Genomic DNA, 20105 nt, shown 5'->3' with positions numbered 1-20105 from the left:
GAGTTATGAGTTAATTTGTACGCATATAAGAAATAAATAGAGTTGAAGGACCTACTGACAGGCGTTGCAGTAGATTCATACAACCTGCGCAGTGCGCTGCGATTGCCTTGAAACGTGATTGCATGCTAGTCACATAGATATCCACTCTCTACTGTCGTTTCAAGATCTTAGTAGACTATTGTATTACATTTAAAAACGAGTTATTGAAGCATAATATAAAAGAGTTATCGAAAAATATAATGTAGAGCTTCTTCGTTCCTAACCATTACAACATAATTCGACAATTTCGTATAAATACACATATTATGATCTTCCTCAGCATAAAGAACATTGCTTACGCAACTATAGTTGTTAATTTTTGTGATTATGATTCCGTTTTTAGAGCTGGCTATAAAAACAGTGACTCTGAATTTGGTAAACACGTACATTTTGTACCAGAGACCGGTTAATAGCATTCGTTCCGCAATCTTTATTTGCTTGCTTGCACTCCATAACAACCCGAGATCTCATTCTATACATCACGACATCCGGTGCTTACTTTACTCGTCTTGTTCGTCTTGAAAATTTAAATGGATCGCGGTTTTATTTGTTTTTGCACGTTGTGTGGAGGCTAATTCGAGCGGAATTCCATTAAAATATAGAAAGTACGTGTATGAAATGAGAATATTTTAATGCTGAAAAATACTGAAGGTTGAATAAGTAAACAAATACGCATATGTTTGGCAAAATTAAGATATAATATAAACAACATAATAAAATTAAGGTTATTGACACAAATTGATGAGTAATAAATACACTTACCTCAAATAAAATAAACATCTGTCATACATAATTACATAAATGATTAAGGAAAGCATTCAAATATTAATGGGCGCAAAATGTTCATTTCATTACCATTTGTGTTGTGTTCATTACCTTGTTTCTAAATTATTGTGTGCATGAGAACACGCAAGTTCGTTAATTTAATTAACAGATTCCAGGTTCTCAGGCTAATTGCGTATGTTTGTAATATATTCGTAACCGCTCCTAAATAAATTTGCACGACACCCGCCGCTTTTCTGTATAAACAACGAACACATGTGTTGACTGCTGTTACTATTATTGCTTTTCGCGAAATTTAGTTCGTGTCTCGTACTGCGTTCGAGAGGACGCGTCTTAACTCCAATATATAAGTTAACAAGTTGTATAAACATCGAGATTAGATTAGTTTTCCAGTTCTCTATATTTGTCGCATGGCCAATGATTTTCCATCAGTAAAGTAGGTTACTTCATTGTTGCCGTAGTGCATAATCTTATCGCACTTTGATAATGTGAAATTATTCATAGTTCTTGTTTTAACACGATCGATATATCTTGCGAATAAAAAGTTTTATGTAAACTTCTAACTTGTGTAATTTTGAATTATTTATTACTTCTGATACTCAACAGTTTTTATAGTAATTTTCATGACTGCAAAGTATTCCAACATTTTACATAATATTGTTGTTTTAATAGATAACTCATAGTGCAGTGAAATAAAGGAGTGCAGTGGTTAACACTTACTTGGGACGTCCTTCAGGCCGCCGGCCAGTCGGCCGCCCTAAGTATCGCTGGGCAGACCAAGTAACCAACGATCTAGTGGCACTGCACAGAAGAGACTGGGAAAACATCGCTCCGTGCCGGGATAAGTGGCGTCTCTTGCTGTCGGAGGCCAAGACCCACTTTGGGGTCACCGCGCCAGATAATACATATAATACATACAGTGGTTAACACGATCATAATTAATTGTGTTTAATAATTTTAACGGGTAGATAGCAATGGTACGAATGGATATAATGGGGCAAGCTCCTGTGACTCAGCACAGATTGCCGTAACGTGGCGCATTTCCGTGATCGTGCAATGACCAGCATGTCGGGAACGATCTCACCCAAGTCCTCACCTGCGTGCGACGAGGAGGGGCGACGTAAATCTATTTTTTATGTGCCATTGTTCGAGAGCTTTGACAATTACTTACCGCTCACGCCAGAAGAAAAAGAGGCTTTAATAACGGGGCAAAATTTGGATGGAACTCCGATAAAACCAAAGCGAAAATATGCCTCTGATCGCGCAAAATTACAAATCTACTCTAGAGGCGATACGTCCTTGACCGAAAGTGAAAGTGATATCAGTTTGTTTAGTCCAGAGAGGCGATATCACCGACCTTTGTCAACGACGGCGAGTTCTAATGAAGCGCTGCCGAGAGTAGGTCAACGTGATCTTATGAGCCCTAGACTAGTTGCTGAAAATGATCTCATAAAGCACTCGAAACCGCGACTACGATCTACGACTTCGTGTGAACCACGGTATGACAGGGTCTACCAACCGCTAGCAGTATCGATCTCATCCAATAAATTAAATAATTCCATAGCAAATATTTCAACTAAATTGCCATCACGTACTGATATAAGAAATTCTAATTTATCCTTAATACCCGACTCACCAAAAATACAGACTCCTAACAAAGAGAAATCGAAAACATTGCCACAGAACTTGAACACCCCGTCACCTATTAAAGGTAGTTGTAGTTCGTCATCTATATTTAAAACGCCAAAAATAACAGTCACCCCCGAAAGTCCTAATAAGAGCGCTGGGAAAATTACTAGTTTCATTCGAAGATCTCGAAGTACAAAGCTTTCGAGAAGCAACTCATTGCTTCGAAGTATTACAGCAAAGAATATTGAAGAAGGATTAGAAGAAGTCGCTGTTATTATTACGGATATAACTGATGATTATGACACCTTTGTTGGAAAAAATGGTGGTGAGAGAGAGGTTTTAGAAGCTCTTATAAAGAAAAATGAGGAACAAGTTGCAAATAGTCCTCTCAGTATTCGAAGAGGATATCATCTGGATGTCGATGATGATGTAGCCGTGCATTCTGGTAAGAACAGTATCTATTTATTTGAATTTACGTATTGTGTGTATTATTTATACAATATATAATATAAATATTAAAAACATACTTATTACATAATATTTTAATAACAAAATTAATAATTCCATACAAATTAAAGTCACGTGTTAGATAAAGACTGTCAAGTGTGAAGCTGGTATAACAAATTACTTGTAATTAAATTTTTCCGGCTGAATCAATACGATGTATTTAACTAATAATTTTAGTACATTAGCGTGCGTGAAAGTTAGGGATATCTTATGTATGCAGTATGAAAGGAGATACCGTTATCGATTCGTATTCAGTTTGCATGTAAATACCGGTTCGGTTTACTTTTTAAACGATCCCTATACTGGATATATGATTTGCAGTGCATAATTAAAGTTCCATGCAATGAATTAATTTCTGTACATAAAATACCATCTCTTATTACAACACACCAATCATACTAGTTTTTCATAAAACAACAAATGAGTGCCCTGTTATCGTATGTATGTTGTTAAGTACTTCCTCGTGGGCGCTTATCACTTCGTTATCCAAGGCGTGATTGTGCAATCTAACTATGCCGTCCTCAAATGTTTTGTTAAAAAATCATAATGTTCCTTGTCCAAAAAAAAGCCTTGAAAGGATTTTTACGAAATACACTATAAACAAAACTGTTTTATAACAGGGAAGTGAGACATTTACGGTAAATTTCATTACAGGTTGTCTACATCTCCACGTTTATAATATGGCATTTTGACAAATTTCATTATAAATTACCAAGCTCTAAGTGAACGTTAGCGTTAACTGTTCGTATATTCTTGGAGCCCCTTGCAGGGTTTTGCGTGGCGCAGCGAACTTGCAATAATTACGATGCATGACTCACTTGTACCATGTAACTTGGAAGCATATTGGTTTTAGGTCACTAACCTTTACAGGGGTGAATAATCATAAACGAGACTCTGACTGAGAAAAATATAAGAAATTTTAAATTCGCCTTAATCTCCGAAACTCTATCTTCCCGCTTTCTTCGGCTATCTTATTGTACTGACTCATCTCAGTCTAAAAAATATAAAATAAAATGACATGCCAAGAAAAGTCCCAGCGCTGCAGCGGTGATTCCTTTTGAATAGATTTTTTACGCTTGTTTTTACTTGCTTATCTTAACCCATTTTATTCAAGACAAGTTTTAAGAGATTATGAATATCAAGAAAATATGTAAGAAACCAGCAAGTTTATTAATTTACCACGAGTATAATCGATCGATATCATTGACATGTTGACGATCCCATAACCGATGCAATAACGGTAATAGGTTATACACAACATCTGTTATATTCGCATCGTTCAGCGACACATCGATGTCGTTGGCATATTTCTTCAATGAAACGTGTCTTCAATTCTTTCTAAATTTTTGCAAATTTATAAAAAATTTTGATCAAGTTGAAAGAACACCTAAACTTGTAATCTACATCTACTGCAAAACTTCAGAAACAACTGCTTATATGCATGCCAATTTGTGGCTAAAGTTTAAAATACCAATACAAAATGCATGAAAGAATGTATGTAATAAAAGTAAAAACAATAGCGCCAAGTCGATATTTTGTTTTGTAAACGCAAGCAGCGGTCACGGGCGTCGTGAGCGCAACATCCTGCGGAAGCCACGCGTGGCCGTATCGCTGTGTCGACGATATTACATACTGTTTTGATTACATTGCTTTCGTAATACAATACTATAAGAGCATAGTACATTAGAATGATAAGAATTAAATTTATTAATTATTTTTGGTCTCAAATTAAAAACGAACTTCAATAGTTCACGAATCGGGAGTATCTACCTGAAGCAACTATATAAACACTGTTTATGTAAAATAAAAAGTAACCTAGATCGAGAACAAGTCCGTTTTGAGATGATAACATATATCTTACGGCAATCAATTAAAATACCATAATTTAAATATGTAGGAAATATGCTTCAGTACATCTTTAAGTATAATATGCAGTTGTCGTAAATATAATTGGTAAGATTACTTAGTACGTATTCTAGGAAAGTGAAATTGCACCTTTACATTAAATCAATTCAGACCGTTGCATATGATTGCCGTATTCACGGCCATTTGACGCGAGCCTCTTTGTAAAACGGACTCAATTGAGCGCTCTAAGAAATATGCGGTTGTTCCTGCATTCACTATCTTGTTTTGGTAAGAATCGGTGTAATGTGGTCACAGTAAAATGTGTTTTCTATGGAATCGACGTGTTTGCAGTGAATATATGTAGTAATATTTTAAAATGTTGCTTGTGAAAATAAATCGAAATACAATTAATTTATCGTGACTCTATGATACATAATAGATGCTTTATACGTCTCCGTCTAACGACATTCAATTACATTGACCAATTGTCTCAAATCTCAATACAATTATTAACGTTTAATATGTACATATGATACTTATTCAGGTGCAATTACTATTCCTCACAGTATAACAATGTGTAATATACAACGTATAAAATACTAATAACAAAATCTCCTTGTCCACAGACACATCATATGAAAAAGCATGTCGGCGAGGGTCCGCACCAAGCACGCCTATACCAGGCGCTCAGGCGCAGCACAGTCCATCACGACTAGCGTCTTTCTTCTTCTCCAAGAGATCCTTCAGAAGCAATCCCCTGAAACGAACAAAATCCGCCACCAAATTGGAAAGGGAGAGGATACTCGCGGCCGTCCCTACTCATCCAGCTACACATGCTTTACGGACTTCAAGGTATTTTAATTTTCTTGAGCAGTTCATTTGAGGAATCTTACTACTGAGACTCGTACTACTGTCTGTAGCCTTCTATGAATCTTAAAGTGAATTTTCATGGATAAAATTAAATATAGAGACATATTAATATAGTTAAACATGCCAATAACAGCAGGATTCAAATGAAAATATGACGAATGACCTAAGTAAATATTTGTTGTTGGTTACCACTTACCATTACACTCTATGTGCATATTTTAGTATTAAATTTGTATCTGTATTGAAAAATAATATCTAGTTCGGTTTGAAAAATAGGGACGACTATTTTTGCGCTACAAGAAGATCTTTTATTTTATTTTGTCAACTATTTTATTTAATCTCGCTCTTGTTAATCCTCTCAGACTTCTGAGTCTACAAAGCATTCCACTGATTGCTTCCCGAAGCTGAGCAAATCTTGTCTTTTGCAGAATCCGCAATCGATTTATTCTGTCTGTCTTTGTGAAGATAATTTATTCGTGCACTGTAGTACTTATGTATTATTTTTAAAAGTGAAGAGTGTTATTAAATAGGTGTTATATGGGCGAAGCAAAGCTGAAATTTATATTTTTTTCCAATACACCGCTAATTATATCATTAAAGAAGTACTAGCGACAACAAGAGTAATTAGAATATGTCGTGACCGCATCATATTATGAACCTAGGTGTCGTAACATTATTAAGGAGTGTAGCCCCGCCTCGTCTGTCGTATCCATTCACTAAAAGCTTTTACGACTATGTACATAGAAACCTAACTGTCGAAGGAATTAATTATGTTAACTAGATTGTAATTAATTTCACTTTTGCTTACTTTCAGATCCCATGAAAGTTTGTTATCGGCGCATTCGCCCGCTGTATCCACAATGGATTTGGGACCTCCAAATCAAGTAAGTTAGAGTCACATTGTTTCATAGTTTCCTAGTAAACATTTACGTTAGACTTTAGAGGTTTGACTCAATATTTAAAGTAGTAATTAGGCACGATGTTTTGAATTCTCTACTTGTTCAATTAAACCTTTAGTAATAAACATGAATGGTAATTAGATAATAAGCGTAAATGAGTTAATTAATGTAGGCTTTATCTTGATTCAATAATAAATTGCAAATTGAAAGCTTTTCGAATAAGCAATTTAACCTCTGAGTCACCGTGAGATTTGACTCATGTTTTAACATTTGCCAATTGACTAATACGATTAACTTTGTTGTACGTGTATCTCCTCTTAAATATTTTTCTTATAGAAGTAAATATTTATTGCAGATAAAATTATTTACGTGACTTATAAATATTTAATTAAATATTCACTTTATACATATATGCAATCTATGCAATATATGTTTTAAATTATACTTAAAATATAAAGTTGCTTAAAAATAATAATATTTTTACAGGTAGAAATTCGTGCTCTACATTCGTCGGTGCTAGGCAGGCCGCACTGTTTTGCATTGAGTGCAGAAAACCGTGCACCTAGATATTTTGCTTGCGCGTCACGTAAGGAAAGAGATAGATGGATATATAGGTAATTATATTTTAAAATACGTTGTTATTAATTATATTAGTTTCCTTATATTTGACTCTACTTATGTTTTATTAGTAAGTAATTACTTTATTTTTAACACGCTTTTATTAGCTTCACCTATATGTTCAAGTATGTTACTGACGACTCAATTTTAACCCTTTTTAAACGGACAGGTTTAATTCAAGCTTTATACACTTATCAAGGGTCTGTGACAATTGTGGTGACAATACAATAATTATATAAGTTTATCTAATTAAAGCGTGTTTATTTAATTTATTATTTACTAGCTTCCGCCCGCGACTCCGTCCGCGCGGATGTCGGTCTTCGCGTGGATGGTTTATTTCTCCATTTTGAGTAACTCTGACAATGACATCTTATAAATATCTATTGGACTCAAATACGGCTAGGCCTATAATAATACCCCACGTGTGTTCGCTGTTCTACAGAACAACGTCTATGGATAAAACTGAAAAATTAAGATTATTTTTTTTCTTCGTATTTTTTCAGGATAAAAAGTATCCTATTTTACGCCTAGAATAATAAGGTATAATTATACCAAGTTTCATCGAAATCGAACCGATAGTTTTCACGTGATGTCTTCACATACAGACAGACAGACAGACAAAAATTTTTTTAATCACATGGGTTGGTCACCCATTATTTGGGTTTGGTATCGATCCAGTAACACCCCCTGCTATTTATTTTTTCAATATTTTCAATGTACAGAATTTACCCTTCTACAGATTTATTATATGTATATAGATTCAGTTCACGACTTACAAACCAAAATATATTAATAACACAAATAATTTCTTTTCAGTTTACGGCAAGCAGCACGACCCGATGAAATACGGACGAGGCGATGTGAGCGAACGGTGAAGCTTTGGTTACTTGAAGCAAAAGCTATTCCTCCTAAAAAGAGATACTATTGTGAGATTCTCCTAGATGACACTTTATATGCGAGGTATATACATACTACATACCTTATATGTTTTTATACTTTCCTACACATTTACATTTATTAAGCTATTACCGAATGTAAAAATTCTGTAACGAAAAATCTAACGCCCCCTACTCCAACCCCAACTTAATATGTAACTGTGTTATTTCTTTATTCTTCTGCTCTTTGATAAATAAATGTTACTTCAGCCCGCAAATGAATAAGTTATGAATAAAATTTGTCAAACAGTAAGATTAGATTTGAAAAAAAAAATACGTTTCATTCGAAGACTGTCTTTGACAGGGCATTCAAAAGACGGAGTAAAAAAAAATACGTTTTTTTCTAATTTCCAGATCATCATCGAAACTAAAAACGGAGCTGTGCTTCTGGGGCGAGGTGTACGAGTTCAGCGCGCTGCCGGCGGTGCGCGCGATACACGTCAACGTGTACCGCGAGCCCGAGCGGCGCGCGCGCAAGCGGGACAAGCACGCGCTTGTTGGTGCGTTATTTTATCGTGTATCTCTATAAATAATGTTATTTTGAAGTGCTTATCTTATAGGATGTTCATGTGTTCAAATTTCCAATTTTCAGAATTTCTCCAACTTGTTTAAATTATCGCTTATTAAAATGTTTTTTTCACTGTAATTGCAGGCACAGTCCGCATCCCGGTAGACGACGTATCGTCCCGCTACCTGAACGAGCGCTGGTACGGGGTGAGCGAGGGCGACAAGCCGCAGTCGCCGGGCCCCGCGCCCGCGCTGCGCATCAAGTGCCGCTACCAGTGCGTCGACGTGCTGCCGCTCGACTGCTACGCGCGCTTCCTCGACTACCTCAAGCGGAACTACCGGCGGCTCTGCGAGTACCTGGAGCCCGTCATCGGTGAGTGCCCGTAGCCTTTACAGAACGAGCGCTGTTGCCCGGTGAGCGAGGGCGACAAGCCGCAGTCGCCGGTCAGATATTCCGTATTCTATTTTTTCAATTTTAGAGCCAATTCAGCAGGATATAGATGTAAAATTATAGAAATGTTGTCTCCAAGCCAAGGATAGATAGCAGTATAAATTGGTTGGTTGGTTAGGGTTTATAAGTGCTTTGCGTTTGTGTGATTTATTCGATAAATAAATAAGAACCACCATTCAAGAGATTAGGTTTCTAGTATTGCTTCGTTTCTTAATAAAAATATTTTGTGAAATACTTTAGAATGTGACTATTGTGAAACAATGTTTAAATGATTACAGATTATTATCGAAAGAAAATACACATAACCTTGTAAGGAAGTTGAATTTGAACAATGATGTTTTAGTTTACCTTGTAGTACTTTATACCGCGATCGTCATTACATTGTTGAAATTCATATTGTCATCTAATTGAAGATTACAATAATTGTAAGTCCGATTATTCAGCTAAGGTAATATTCAGGGCCATTCCCATAATTTGCTTCGTCAGAAGTACGGTAATATTTCGCCAGAGTATTATAGCTACAGGTCAAATTATACTTTTTTGTGTACCTACTCTTACTCTTTGCAACTGGCATCAGGCATATGAAGAAGTTTATAAGCTTCGAAAATTTTATTGCGTTTGGTGTCAAAATAGGCGACTAAAGTTACCAACATGTTACCAACGTACAAAATTAACGTTCTCTATCGTCTACAGGTGTAAAAGCAAAGGAGGATATCGGCTGTGCCCTCGTCCTCTGCATGGCCGGTGCTGGCTTGGCCCCGCGATACTTAGCGGATGTAGTGGCCCTTGATGTGCGAAGAACTGGCGACCATTCGCTCACTTTTAGAGGAAACTCGCTCGCTACTAAGAGCATGGAGGCGTATTTGAAACTCGTTGGTGATCAATATTTGCAGGTTAGTGTAGTGCTCTATTTGGAATAGTTTTGGATGGACATTTAAATTTGTTTTCTAGTAGGTTTGTAAAATACCAAAATATATTATGTTAAATAATATTTTCAATGGGAATGATCAAATCAAATCAAAGAAACTGCTATGAGTTAGAATCATATTAACAGAATTCGTAAGTATGGGTCCTTATAAATAAAAATAATAATCTTAATCTTTATGTATAAATGTATTTATTTAGAAGAGCAAATTTCCTATATCAACGAAGTTTACCATTATCAGCTTTTATCAGATTAACACACTTTTAAAAGTTATATGATGACACATTATTATTGATTAACGTAGCAAAAAAGATCTTATTGGTATAACTCTTATCTAACGTGTCGAGTACAGGATAAAGTAAAAAGATAATCTGGTACACAGGACAAACTAGGCTAGGTGGTGTATTAACTAAAATATTACCGAACCTACAAGATAAACAAAACCTATTCTCTTTCAGGACACACTGGGCGAGGCGGTATGCGCAGCGGCGGGACCAAGTGCAGCGGAGTGCGAAGTGGACCCGCTGCGTGCGGGCTCGAGCGCGGCGCTGCGCCGGCAGCAGGCCGCGCTGCGGGACGCGGTGACGCTCGCCTGGCGCGCTATAGCGGCCTCTGCACCGCGCTTCCCACCGCCGCTGAGAGACTGCTTCGCTACTTTTAGGGAAAGGTAATTTAACTATTCATAGTCACACATTATTAAGCTATTGCATAGCTTCTATCGCGGGCCTTGAGCGCGGGGACCGAATCGAGAAATTCCGTAACGAAAAAACCTCTCGCTCGTGAGGTGTGGCTTGAAGGCATGAGTGCCACACGTCTTTTTTTATTCTTTTAAAATCGATATTATATGTGTTATATAACAAAATATGTATTAATGATAATTTACGCTACTAGACTATAATACGCACATTTGTGCACTCTTCGACTGTTTTACTATCTTGGTCATATATATCCATAGTTTCAACACCACAAACAAACATTTACAATAACTACCTGTGGTAACTTCAATGGTGTGATATCACACCAAAAGCTTGTAAACATATAAGCTTTTCTATAACTTATCTTTTTTTTAATAGCCCGGAGGGCTTTTGATGCTAAACATATGACGACAATATTAGATATTAAATAATAAAATGATAACTCTTTAATTTTATATTTCAGACTGGCATCGATGGGCAGGGAAGATATATCAGACAATCTCATCAGTGCTTCAATATTCTTGCGCTTTTTGTGTCCGGCTATACTGTCCCCGAGCCTCTTTGGAATTACTCACGGTAAGATATTATGGTTTTCGCTGTTGCTTATTCATCTTAATTTATTTTAGTAAGTTCATTTTAAAAATGAACAAAAGAATTTGCAACTACTCCAGAGTTTCTTACCGGCTCTCCTCTGAGGAAACTACTTTCCGAGTTATTTATGTAATTTGACGGCACAAGAGCGCTTCTAAAAGAATTGAAATGAACATTCTGGTTCAATGAATAAGTGTTTGAGTTTAATTATATTTTGTACAACTAAACGATCAAACCAAATGCCATTAGCATCACAAAATATGAACCTTTTAATGTATACAGAATACCCGAACGAGCGTGCGGCGCGCAACTTGACGCTGGTCGCGAAGACGCTGCAGACGCTGGCCAACTTCACGCGCTTCCAGGGCAAAGAGGCCTTCATGGAGTTCCTCAACGACTTCCTTGAACAGGAGGCACCCAATATGAAGGCCTTTTTGAGAGCTATTTCTGTAAGTGTAACAAAAAAAATTAAATAAATTAACGAATGTTTAAACTGACCAGTAAATACTGGAGTATGTACTTATATATATTGTTTTTAAATTTTTAGATCCTCAATGGACCAAGTAAATTCATTTTAAATTTGAAACTTCCCTCCTGATTCCCTTCCCTCAATTGATAAGATGAATTAGAAAAAAGAATTTAAAGCGATGTGTTTGAAATACTTTCAGCAATAATTTTCAATGCTAGTAAGAAACCCTTAACAAAACCTCATATCTTCAATTTTTACTTTCAGACACGGCCGCAGGAGCAACAAGCCCAGCAACAGCCACAGCAACAGCAACAACAGCAACAGCAACAAGACAGCAAGCGCAACTCGTCCACATCTCAAGGGTCCACAACATCAGAGTCACAGATCGGCAGTGTGGAGGCGGACCCCGAGTGGGCCCCGCACGTGGACTTGGGCAAGCAGCTGGCCACATTGCATGGCTTGTTGGTGGATAGCCTGCCGAAGTTACCCGCTGGGAGGATACCGGTGAGCATATATTACCCTACATCCCGCATATTATATCAAACTAGCGGTCCGCCCCGGCTTCGCCCGTGGTACATATGAAAAATAGATGTTGGCCGATTCTCAGACTTACCCGATATGCACAGAAAATTTCATGAGAATCGGTCCACCCGTTTCGGAGGAGTATGCAGACTAACATTGTGACACGAGAATTTTATATATAAGATTATCCCAGATGGTAAGAGACCGGGATAATTAAAAGTATATTTGTTTTACTAAAATTTTCTTGTGCCAAGGAATTTATTACACTCATAATAATAATACCAAATTGTTCTCACATAGTGCTGCGCAACCGGTACAGTTTAATTGACTTTAAACTTACATTTGATTGATTTCATTGTTTACTAAAATGTTAGGTAAATAAATAATTTAAAAAAAATATTTTGAAAATTCACTTGTAAAATATGTATAGCAAAAGCAGTTACATACACCCTCATATTTAAAAATTCAATAATGAAAATAAATATAGAGATTCAATTTTAACGTAATATAAACTTATATCTATTTTCAGGAACTGGATCCACTATCCGACATTTTGGAAGAACTTTCTAAGAAGTTAGTGAGCAACGATATCGGACCGACAACCCAAATGACTGATAATATATTTAGGTGAGTTACTTGATAACTACTTAAATTTACATTTCAAATAAAAACAGATGTCTCAGTTTATGAATAAAAAAATATTGTAAAGTTAATGTTTATATAATATTTACACTGCTAAAAACAAATTTTTAAATTTATACAGCTACACCATCCGCTTTGCATCATATCCAATGTAGTTTCGAGTTTCGACACAAGCTACGCATTTTAAATATTCGATTTCTTTCAGGTTCAACGATCCCACTTGCAACACACCAACGAAACAAAACAATGAAAACGTTGTTTCCAACGGTCCAATAAACAGTAACTTCGCTCACAGTTCACCTATCATGAACAAAAACGGGGTCCAATTCAACATAAGTCCGTCGAAATCGAACGCAGACGAATCGAAGTACAAAGGATCATACGTAACTGTGTCCAAATCGCCCAGTTTTAATTTACGCTCCGCAACGCTACCTAGAAATGGATATGGCTCGAGCCCGGGAAACCAAAATGTTAACCCGGACAGATACAGCTCACAATACAACAACCAAGAGCACTGCGTTAACTTGAAAGTCGTACATATTGGTTTCGGCTCGGATCAATATCCAAAAGGCATCAGCAACGGCTTAAACGAAAGCCTCGAGAGACGGTTCCAAGACAGATACAAGCCAAACAATAATTTCAATCAACAGCACTATCACAATAATTCTAATTACAGCAGCACCGAAAGATCTCCGAGTAGCGATAGCATTAACCACAATTATTGCACAAACGAAATGCAGAATATCATAAAAGAAACTGCCACGTTAGATGAGTTGTCAGATTTGTTGAAATACGCAGATGATTCCGATATAGTTGACGAAAAAATTATGAACAAAAAGAATATAGCTCAATCGAAATCGAACAACAATATCGTGAACGGGAACAAAAATTACACAAACAACGGCTCAAATGTCTCTATTAGTGGTTTGTCGAATGTCGCCAGTTCCGGTTACCAAAGCATCGCTACGTACAGCCAAAGTTCTAGTCCCGTCGAGAATACTACACATCATCATCAGCCCTATGAAAACGGCGGACAACCTTTGAGTCGCTATTCGCAGCTAAATTACCAAAAACAAAGAGATAAACAGTATTACGACAGTAAAAACGAAAAGTTCTATCCAAAGAGCCCAGTGCAACAAAAAATCGAATACGACATTCAGAAATATGGCATACAAAACTTTACCACTGCCGATAATGTACAAAATAACACAAATTCAAACTCAAAGATCGCTCCATTAGTGTTCACGAATCCCGTTTATAATATGGAGGATAATCGACAATCGCAAGAAAATAAAAAGAATGAAAATAGAAACTCCAAACGGTGTCCATGTGGCTCATCCAGTTCATCCATAGATGAGGAGGGCTTGAGCACTGACAACGCGGAGACTAATTCTGAAGAGGGTTCTACCAACTTCAATGACGATGGTAGAAACTTCGACCAACAGAATCATAACAGTACCCACCGAAAACTCACCAGAGATAATTGTAATTATGAAGATGTCTATCAGAGGAGTAATCACAGTAACTCCCCTAGAATAAGGGACGACGAATCGTCTAGCAATTCGCCCAGTCTACGCAAAAGTAGCAAGACGCGAATGCCCAGAACAAACCCTATGCTCTCTTACTCGACTAATCAAAATCAACTCAACCTCAAACACTTCGGACAGAGAGGCGAGTCGCTCTATGAAAGTAAACCTCACCATATATCCACGGATTCAGGATATCCGATGAGCAGGTCGGATTCGAACGTCGAAGAAGTGAATAAAGAGATGTATCGACTGCAGATATCGAGGAGTCAGAAAGCTTTGTACAATATGGAGAATGCAAAGAATTCTCCCGAGAAATTTGTAAACGATAACTCTATTCCGGAGACAAATTATCCGCTGGATAGAGCTTATTCGGGTGCAAAGATGTCTAGCAGTAGATTGAACGAGGATATGGAGAGGCATCAGGATTATTATGGTGTGAGGGAAAGACGGGAATCGCCGTCTCGTGTGTTCAGTAGGGAGTCTCATTCTAGTGAAGCTAGTGAGCGCGTCCCAGTGAGGACTGAGAGGGACATCCCAGCGAGAGACAAACTGCAGCGACGACTCAGTTTGGAGTCTGCGCGGGAACTCACTGACAGTTCAGATGAGATGGACGACACGCTCTACAGCACTACGGGACGGAGACGGACCAAGCATCATAGAACTATTGAACAGGTGAGGATTTTATACTTTAATTGAATGTTAAAAAATAGCTTTATTTAAATAAGATCACTTTTCACTTTATAAATAAACTTTGTTATACTATTAAATTTTCATGCATGTTTCCCATATCAATATCGGTCATCCATAAAATCTCTATTCTAAAAGTATGTAGAGTATGTTTTCTATACTTTATTAACATAGCCCAGTTTTTTTTCGTACCAACCACTACCATCTTCGTAAATACATTTATGACCTGACATGACATTTTCATGTAGTATCGCGTCAATTAAAAAAATAAAAGTAAAATCATTTAGAAAATTGAAACTATTATCTCTAAATAAACATATTGGTGATCTGTTTCAGTATGAACGTGAAATAGAACGATTAAAATGTTCAGTGGAATTGTTGCGTGGACGGCTCGGTCCCACCGACGCTGGCACAGACCATACCGATGCCAAGATGAAGGCTATTATATCAAGGTAATTAATTACCAAATACATATTTTGCCTCTATGTACATATATATTTGTTATTATTTATTTGCTAGCTAGACAGACGTAATAGCTGTAACATGAACTTTTACCATAGCTTTGCAATTTAATATTCATTTATTTTCATCTTTATGTATATTTATATTATTATAAATAGCTCTATAATATAAACTAAAAGATAAGTGACATTTTATAATTTCTTTTCCATTCTATCATTCATTTTTCAATTTGTTAGACAGTTCAACATTTTTGTCTAACACAAAACAATAACCTTATTATTCGTGATTATTGGCTAAAAGCCCATTATTTAATGCCCGAATAAGAATTCATCATGAAACGAACATGATATTATTGTCTTTTCACTTCTTTATAAAAGAACAAAATAGTGACATATAAATAACGATCGCCAAAAGTGTTTTTCAATATAATGTAAGACACACTATATTAAGAAGTGGTCACAATTATTTTATTAACAATTATCCATTCCAGGTTAATCTGCGTGGAGGAGGAGTTACGGCGCGAACAACGCAAGATGGCGGCCGCGCTGTCACACAAGCAGCGCGTCATAGAAGCGCAAGAGCACAGAATAGCCGCGCTCGATGAAGCCAACACGCGGCTTCTCTCCGCGTTAGTGCATTTACAGCAGCGGGCCCCACACCCCCCCGCACACAACACTAGCACACACTCGCCACACTCACACCAGGAACTACAAATCTAAAACTTTCTCTAACGATTCGCAATAGCAACGTTATTGAAGTGAAAATTTCTTTAGCGGCGTTGAGAACTTTTTCTGTAATGGGTATAAAATCTGAAACTCGCGTCAGGACACGTGACCTGATCGAAAAAGCGTAAGACGGATACCATTCCAAAATATCAAACATGCTCAACGTTAATAATCAAGTTTTCACTTCTGCCGGCACTCCCGGAGTGCAACCCGTCTTTTTTTTTCAATCTGATGGGCTGTGTTCACAATGGGCAGCGTTGTGCGAGTAGAAGCAATCACGAGAGGGCCTAAATGTCTATAATAGGCCGTAATTGTAGATGTTTATTCGTAATTACCGTAATGGCGGCAAACTTCGATTATCATTTGTTGGGCCAACGCTGCTAATTATGAAGAGAGCCTATAACGATTCTTTACAGTTTGAAAATAGCAACGTTCTTTTTTCAATCTAAAATATATGTAGGGCATTATACAAATTGGATTTCTCATATTACTCTGTAACGGTTTTGCATTAATCTTTGTATAGTAGTAATTGGTAGTCTCATATATTCTTATTTAATTTGCACAAACTATGACGAACAAGACGTATAAGTTAAAATGCATTTCTAATTATGACATTTCTGTTGTAACCTTTGTATTATTGAAATTATTGTTATTGTATTATTTTAACTTAATGTGAATCACAATTGTTTAATTTGCCATTTATTTTGTTAACGTTGTTACGTTAGTTTTAATGACATATGCTTTAAATCAATTTATCGAGTTCTACATCAGTATTCTGTATAATATTCTGATTTCAAAGTGAAGTTTTTTGTTTTCTATAACAATGATACCAAAGACGATGAATATCCCTTACCTAGAGTTATGGTGGCGTATTCTGCGATTGTATCTCTAATTGTATTTTAATGTGTTATAGATTTTATAATATTATAAGACTTGTATGATAATAAGTAGAAGTATGATTATATGTAGTGGCTCGGCATTGGAATAGAAGAGAAATATTTTTAATACCTTTGAGTATTACGTGCGTAGAGTTTAGTGATGTGAATGGAAAATTGTATGATTTCTTTTTCTGCATTTCGGAAATGCTCTAACAAATATCCTCTATTGTAACAATTTTTGAGTATGCAATCGATAGACATTCAACAACTTAGTTGTTTTACAGTGAAAATTTAATTTTTAAGCCATAAATTTTGTTAAATATACCTGCATAGGTATGTTATAATATACTTATCACATTAAATTATGAATTACATATATTTCTTTTATTTTATATCCCTTTATTCCTTTACACAAAAACACTATGTGATCTATAAAAAAATATGTAGTTAATTGATATGAAAAAGTATGTCGTTAACTGATACTGATTATAGTAGAATTTATTCATTTCATTAATAATAACACGAAAACAATTCAAAAATATTTTAATCAAAGAATAAACATGACTTGTTGTATTTTTAATCATCCGTTTCTATACCAGCGGGTAAACAAATATATCTCTTTTTCGCCAATTTAAATTTACGTTCGAGCGATTCCTTCGAACTGTATGGATGCATCAATTGTAAATCTTCAATCTTGCCAAACAGATACGAGAAGTATATCTCTCTAAACTTTTTATCTGGAAATTGAGCTTGGAACATAGTTGGCCATAACATATTGTTAACTTCAGCTAATGATCGAAATAACTGCAATTTATATTTCTGTGTAAACTTTCGGAATTTATCATTTAATTCTTGTTTATGGACCCAGGTCGTATGACCGGCGTACGTCGGGTCTTTTGGTGGGGCGACGTGACCATAGCCTTTTGCTGCTAGAGTTAGGAAGGTTTGCCAGTAGATGGTACTTTGGCGAATCATTTCCTTTTTTGCGTAGGCAGAAAATGGGCCATATATTCTGTTACGCATCCATTCTTTAAGTTCTGGGACAAGGTGCACATCCGGCAGTTTCGCTGCGATATTAATTCTCCTCATTAACCGTAAAGCGCATTTTAAATAATCTTCGGGCTTCGGATTTTGTCCCAAACATGTCGTTGATGATCTTTTTGTTTTCTTCTTCTTTTTGTCCTTTTTTCCTAGTGCATTTGGATCGCCAACATGCAAAGCGCTATCTGTTTCCCAAATCCTTTTAAATTCCTTCTCAACAAAAAGATGCTTTTCATCCAAATCATAAATAGTTTCATAGTTAAATTTGAACGGTGAATGTGCCGTTGCTTTTTGAAAGAATGGCAATTCTTCCGGTGGAAATGTTCCTTCATTTCCGTAATCATAATGATGACCACAAACACACTTGGTTTCCTTAACATATTTGAATACAGATTCTTGCCATTTCTTTAAACAATCACATGGTTGCGGATTCGGAGGTGGAGGTAGCCCTCGTATACCTGAGTGTACGATAATACATTCACCGCCCATATATTTATATCCGCCATGTATTAATTCACCCATCGGCGGCAAGATAGTAACGTTACCCAATACGAAAACTGATTTTCCATGTACCTTGTATACCCCGGTTATCAAGTACTGTGCATTACTAATGCCCGTATTTGGGGCATGTAATTTCTTCCTGCGACTTGATTGTTTCGGTCGTGCTACACTTATTCCATACGTTTTTTTAACTTCAGTAACACTGAATTTAGATCCTCGAGTTTTATGGCGCTGTGTATGTGTTACCGTTTTCAGAGTGACTGCGGTAACTGACGAATGAGGCTCGATGTTCATTATCCCAGCTAATCTATCACAACATGCTTTCGGTATTCTTTTCTTTGGAGGTGGTGGCGGAGGTGGAGGCGGTGGAGGTTTTGGTATGGGAGGTTCTTCCTCGTATGGTTCATTTAAATCATCTAAATTTGGAAGAGGTGCCGGCTTAAAAGGTTTTCTTTTCGGTGGAGTGTATAAAACAGCAATCATATCTTGCAAGTACGGTGATTTCAGCGGGGGTTTTGCCTTGGGTTTTGGCTTCTTATGTGGCGTTTTCTTTTCAGGATCTGCTTTGAATCTCTCTTTGAGTAATTCTAATAAGTTTTCAAGGCCTAAATAAAAGATTCCAGATAGCATTAGTCTAGCATTAAGTGTGTATGACATTTGTTTTCCTTCGATTGGGTGGCCGTAAGTACAGTAAAACAATTGAGCAAGCATTACCTTAGGGTCGTTGCGACCAAGATACAAGCAGTTCATAAGATCAGTTTCATTCGGCCGTGGATACAATCCTAAATTTCGCATAACAGAAGCGGTACGAGTAGGTCTTCCCTCCAAGAGATCTTGGTATATAGAAAATTCGAGGGTGTCTAGAGCGTCTCGTTGTGGGACGCTTAGAGTTTGATACCATCTAGGGCCGATCAAATCTCTTAGGTCTCTTAGTATTTTCTTATCCCTTCTTCTTCGCAGTTCTTTCAACTCTTGCATGAAAACTTGGCGTTCTCGAGTCTGTTTTGTGTAGACGACTTGCAGTCGTCGTTGGGCTCTCTCCTCATAACTTGTTTCGGGTCCATGTTCCTTATGCCCCATAATAAATTACCAATATTGAAAAATTTATATCATAAAATTGGTAGCATTCAAATAATTACAGCAATTTTGAAAAAAAAATCCGTTAACACCAAGGAACTCATCAATTGTATTTTGTAGAATATTAATATGGTTAAAAACTTAAAAATAAAATGCCATTTTGTATTTTATAAATTAATATGTCAAAAGGGTGTTTAAAACAAATAGTTTCCATTAATCTCTATGAACGTGCTATGAACATAATATTAAAATATTCTCATATTATATTGAAAGGTTAT

The 20105-nt window shown here is 36.5% G+C and overlaps 2 protein-coding genes across 21 annotated transcripts in view; one reads left to right on the top strand and one right to left on the bottom strand.

Moving 5' to 3' along the window:
* Positions 1-17582, top strand: part of raskol (Ras GTPase-activating protein raskol) — a 119729-nt gene extending 102147 nt beyond the window's left edge. For 19 of the 20 annotated variants that reach the window (XM_089714138.1, XM_089714137.1, XM_089714139.1 and 16 more), the window contains 15 exons: positions 5430-5655; positions 6488-6557; positions 7059-7186; positions 8007-8150; positions 8480-8625; positions 8778-9005; positions 9777-9976; positions 10467-10675; positions 11167-11279; positions 11577-11743; positions 12028-12267; positions 12815-12912; positions 13133-15128; positions 15480-15595; positions 16096-17582. In XM_089714138.1, the coding sequence (XP_089570264.1) occupies positions 5430-5655; positions 6488-6557; positions 7059-7186; positions 8007-8150; positions 8480-8625; positions 8778-9005; positions 9777-9976; positions 10467-10675; positions 11167-11279; positions 11577-11743; positions 12028-12267; positions 12815-12912; positions 13133-15128; positions 15480-15595; positions 16096-16324 (4310 nt within the window). In that variant the 3' untranslated portion in view covers positions 16325-17582. Of the gene's footprint in view, positions 1-1751; positions 2897-5429; positions 5656-6487; positions 6558-7058; positions 7187-8006; positions 8151-8479; positions 8626-8777; positions 9006-9776; positions 9977-10466; positions 10676-11166; positions 11280-11576; positions 11744-12027; positions 12268-12814; positions 12913-13132; positions 15129-15479; positions 15596-16095 lie in introns of those variants that run through there. The other variant, XM_089714136.1, reaches the window with a different exon arrangement.
* Positions 17583-17672: 90 nt separating this feature from the next.
* Positions 17673-19859, bottom strand: LOC149489534 (uncharacterized). The gene has a single exon (XM_089714952.1). It carries the CDS (start codon positions 19828-19830, stop codon positions 17785-17787), a length of 2046 nt encoding a protein of 681 aa, XP_089571078.1. The 5' UTR covers positions 19831-19859; the 3' UTR covers positions 17673-17784.
* Positions 19860-20105: the final 246 nt, after the last annotated feature.

This window comes from Colias philodice, chromosome 3 (assembly GCF_061535455.1).
Source record: "Colias philodice isolate Cphi_HAF_F1 chromosome 3, ilColPhil1 Martin Lab GWU primary, whole genome shotgun sequence".
In the NCBI taxonomy this organism is placed as follows: Eukaryota; Metazoa; Arthropoda; class Insecta; order Lepidoptera; family Pieridae; genus Colias; species Colias philodice.
The sequence above is the reverse complement of the archived record's forward strand: the minus strand, read 5'-3'. Positions and strand labels throughout refer to the sequence as shown.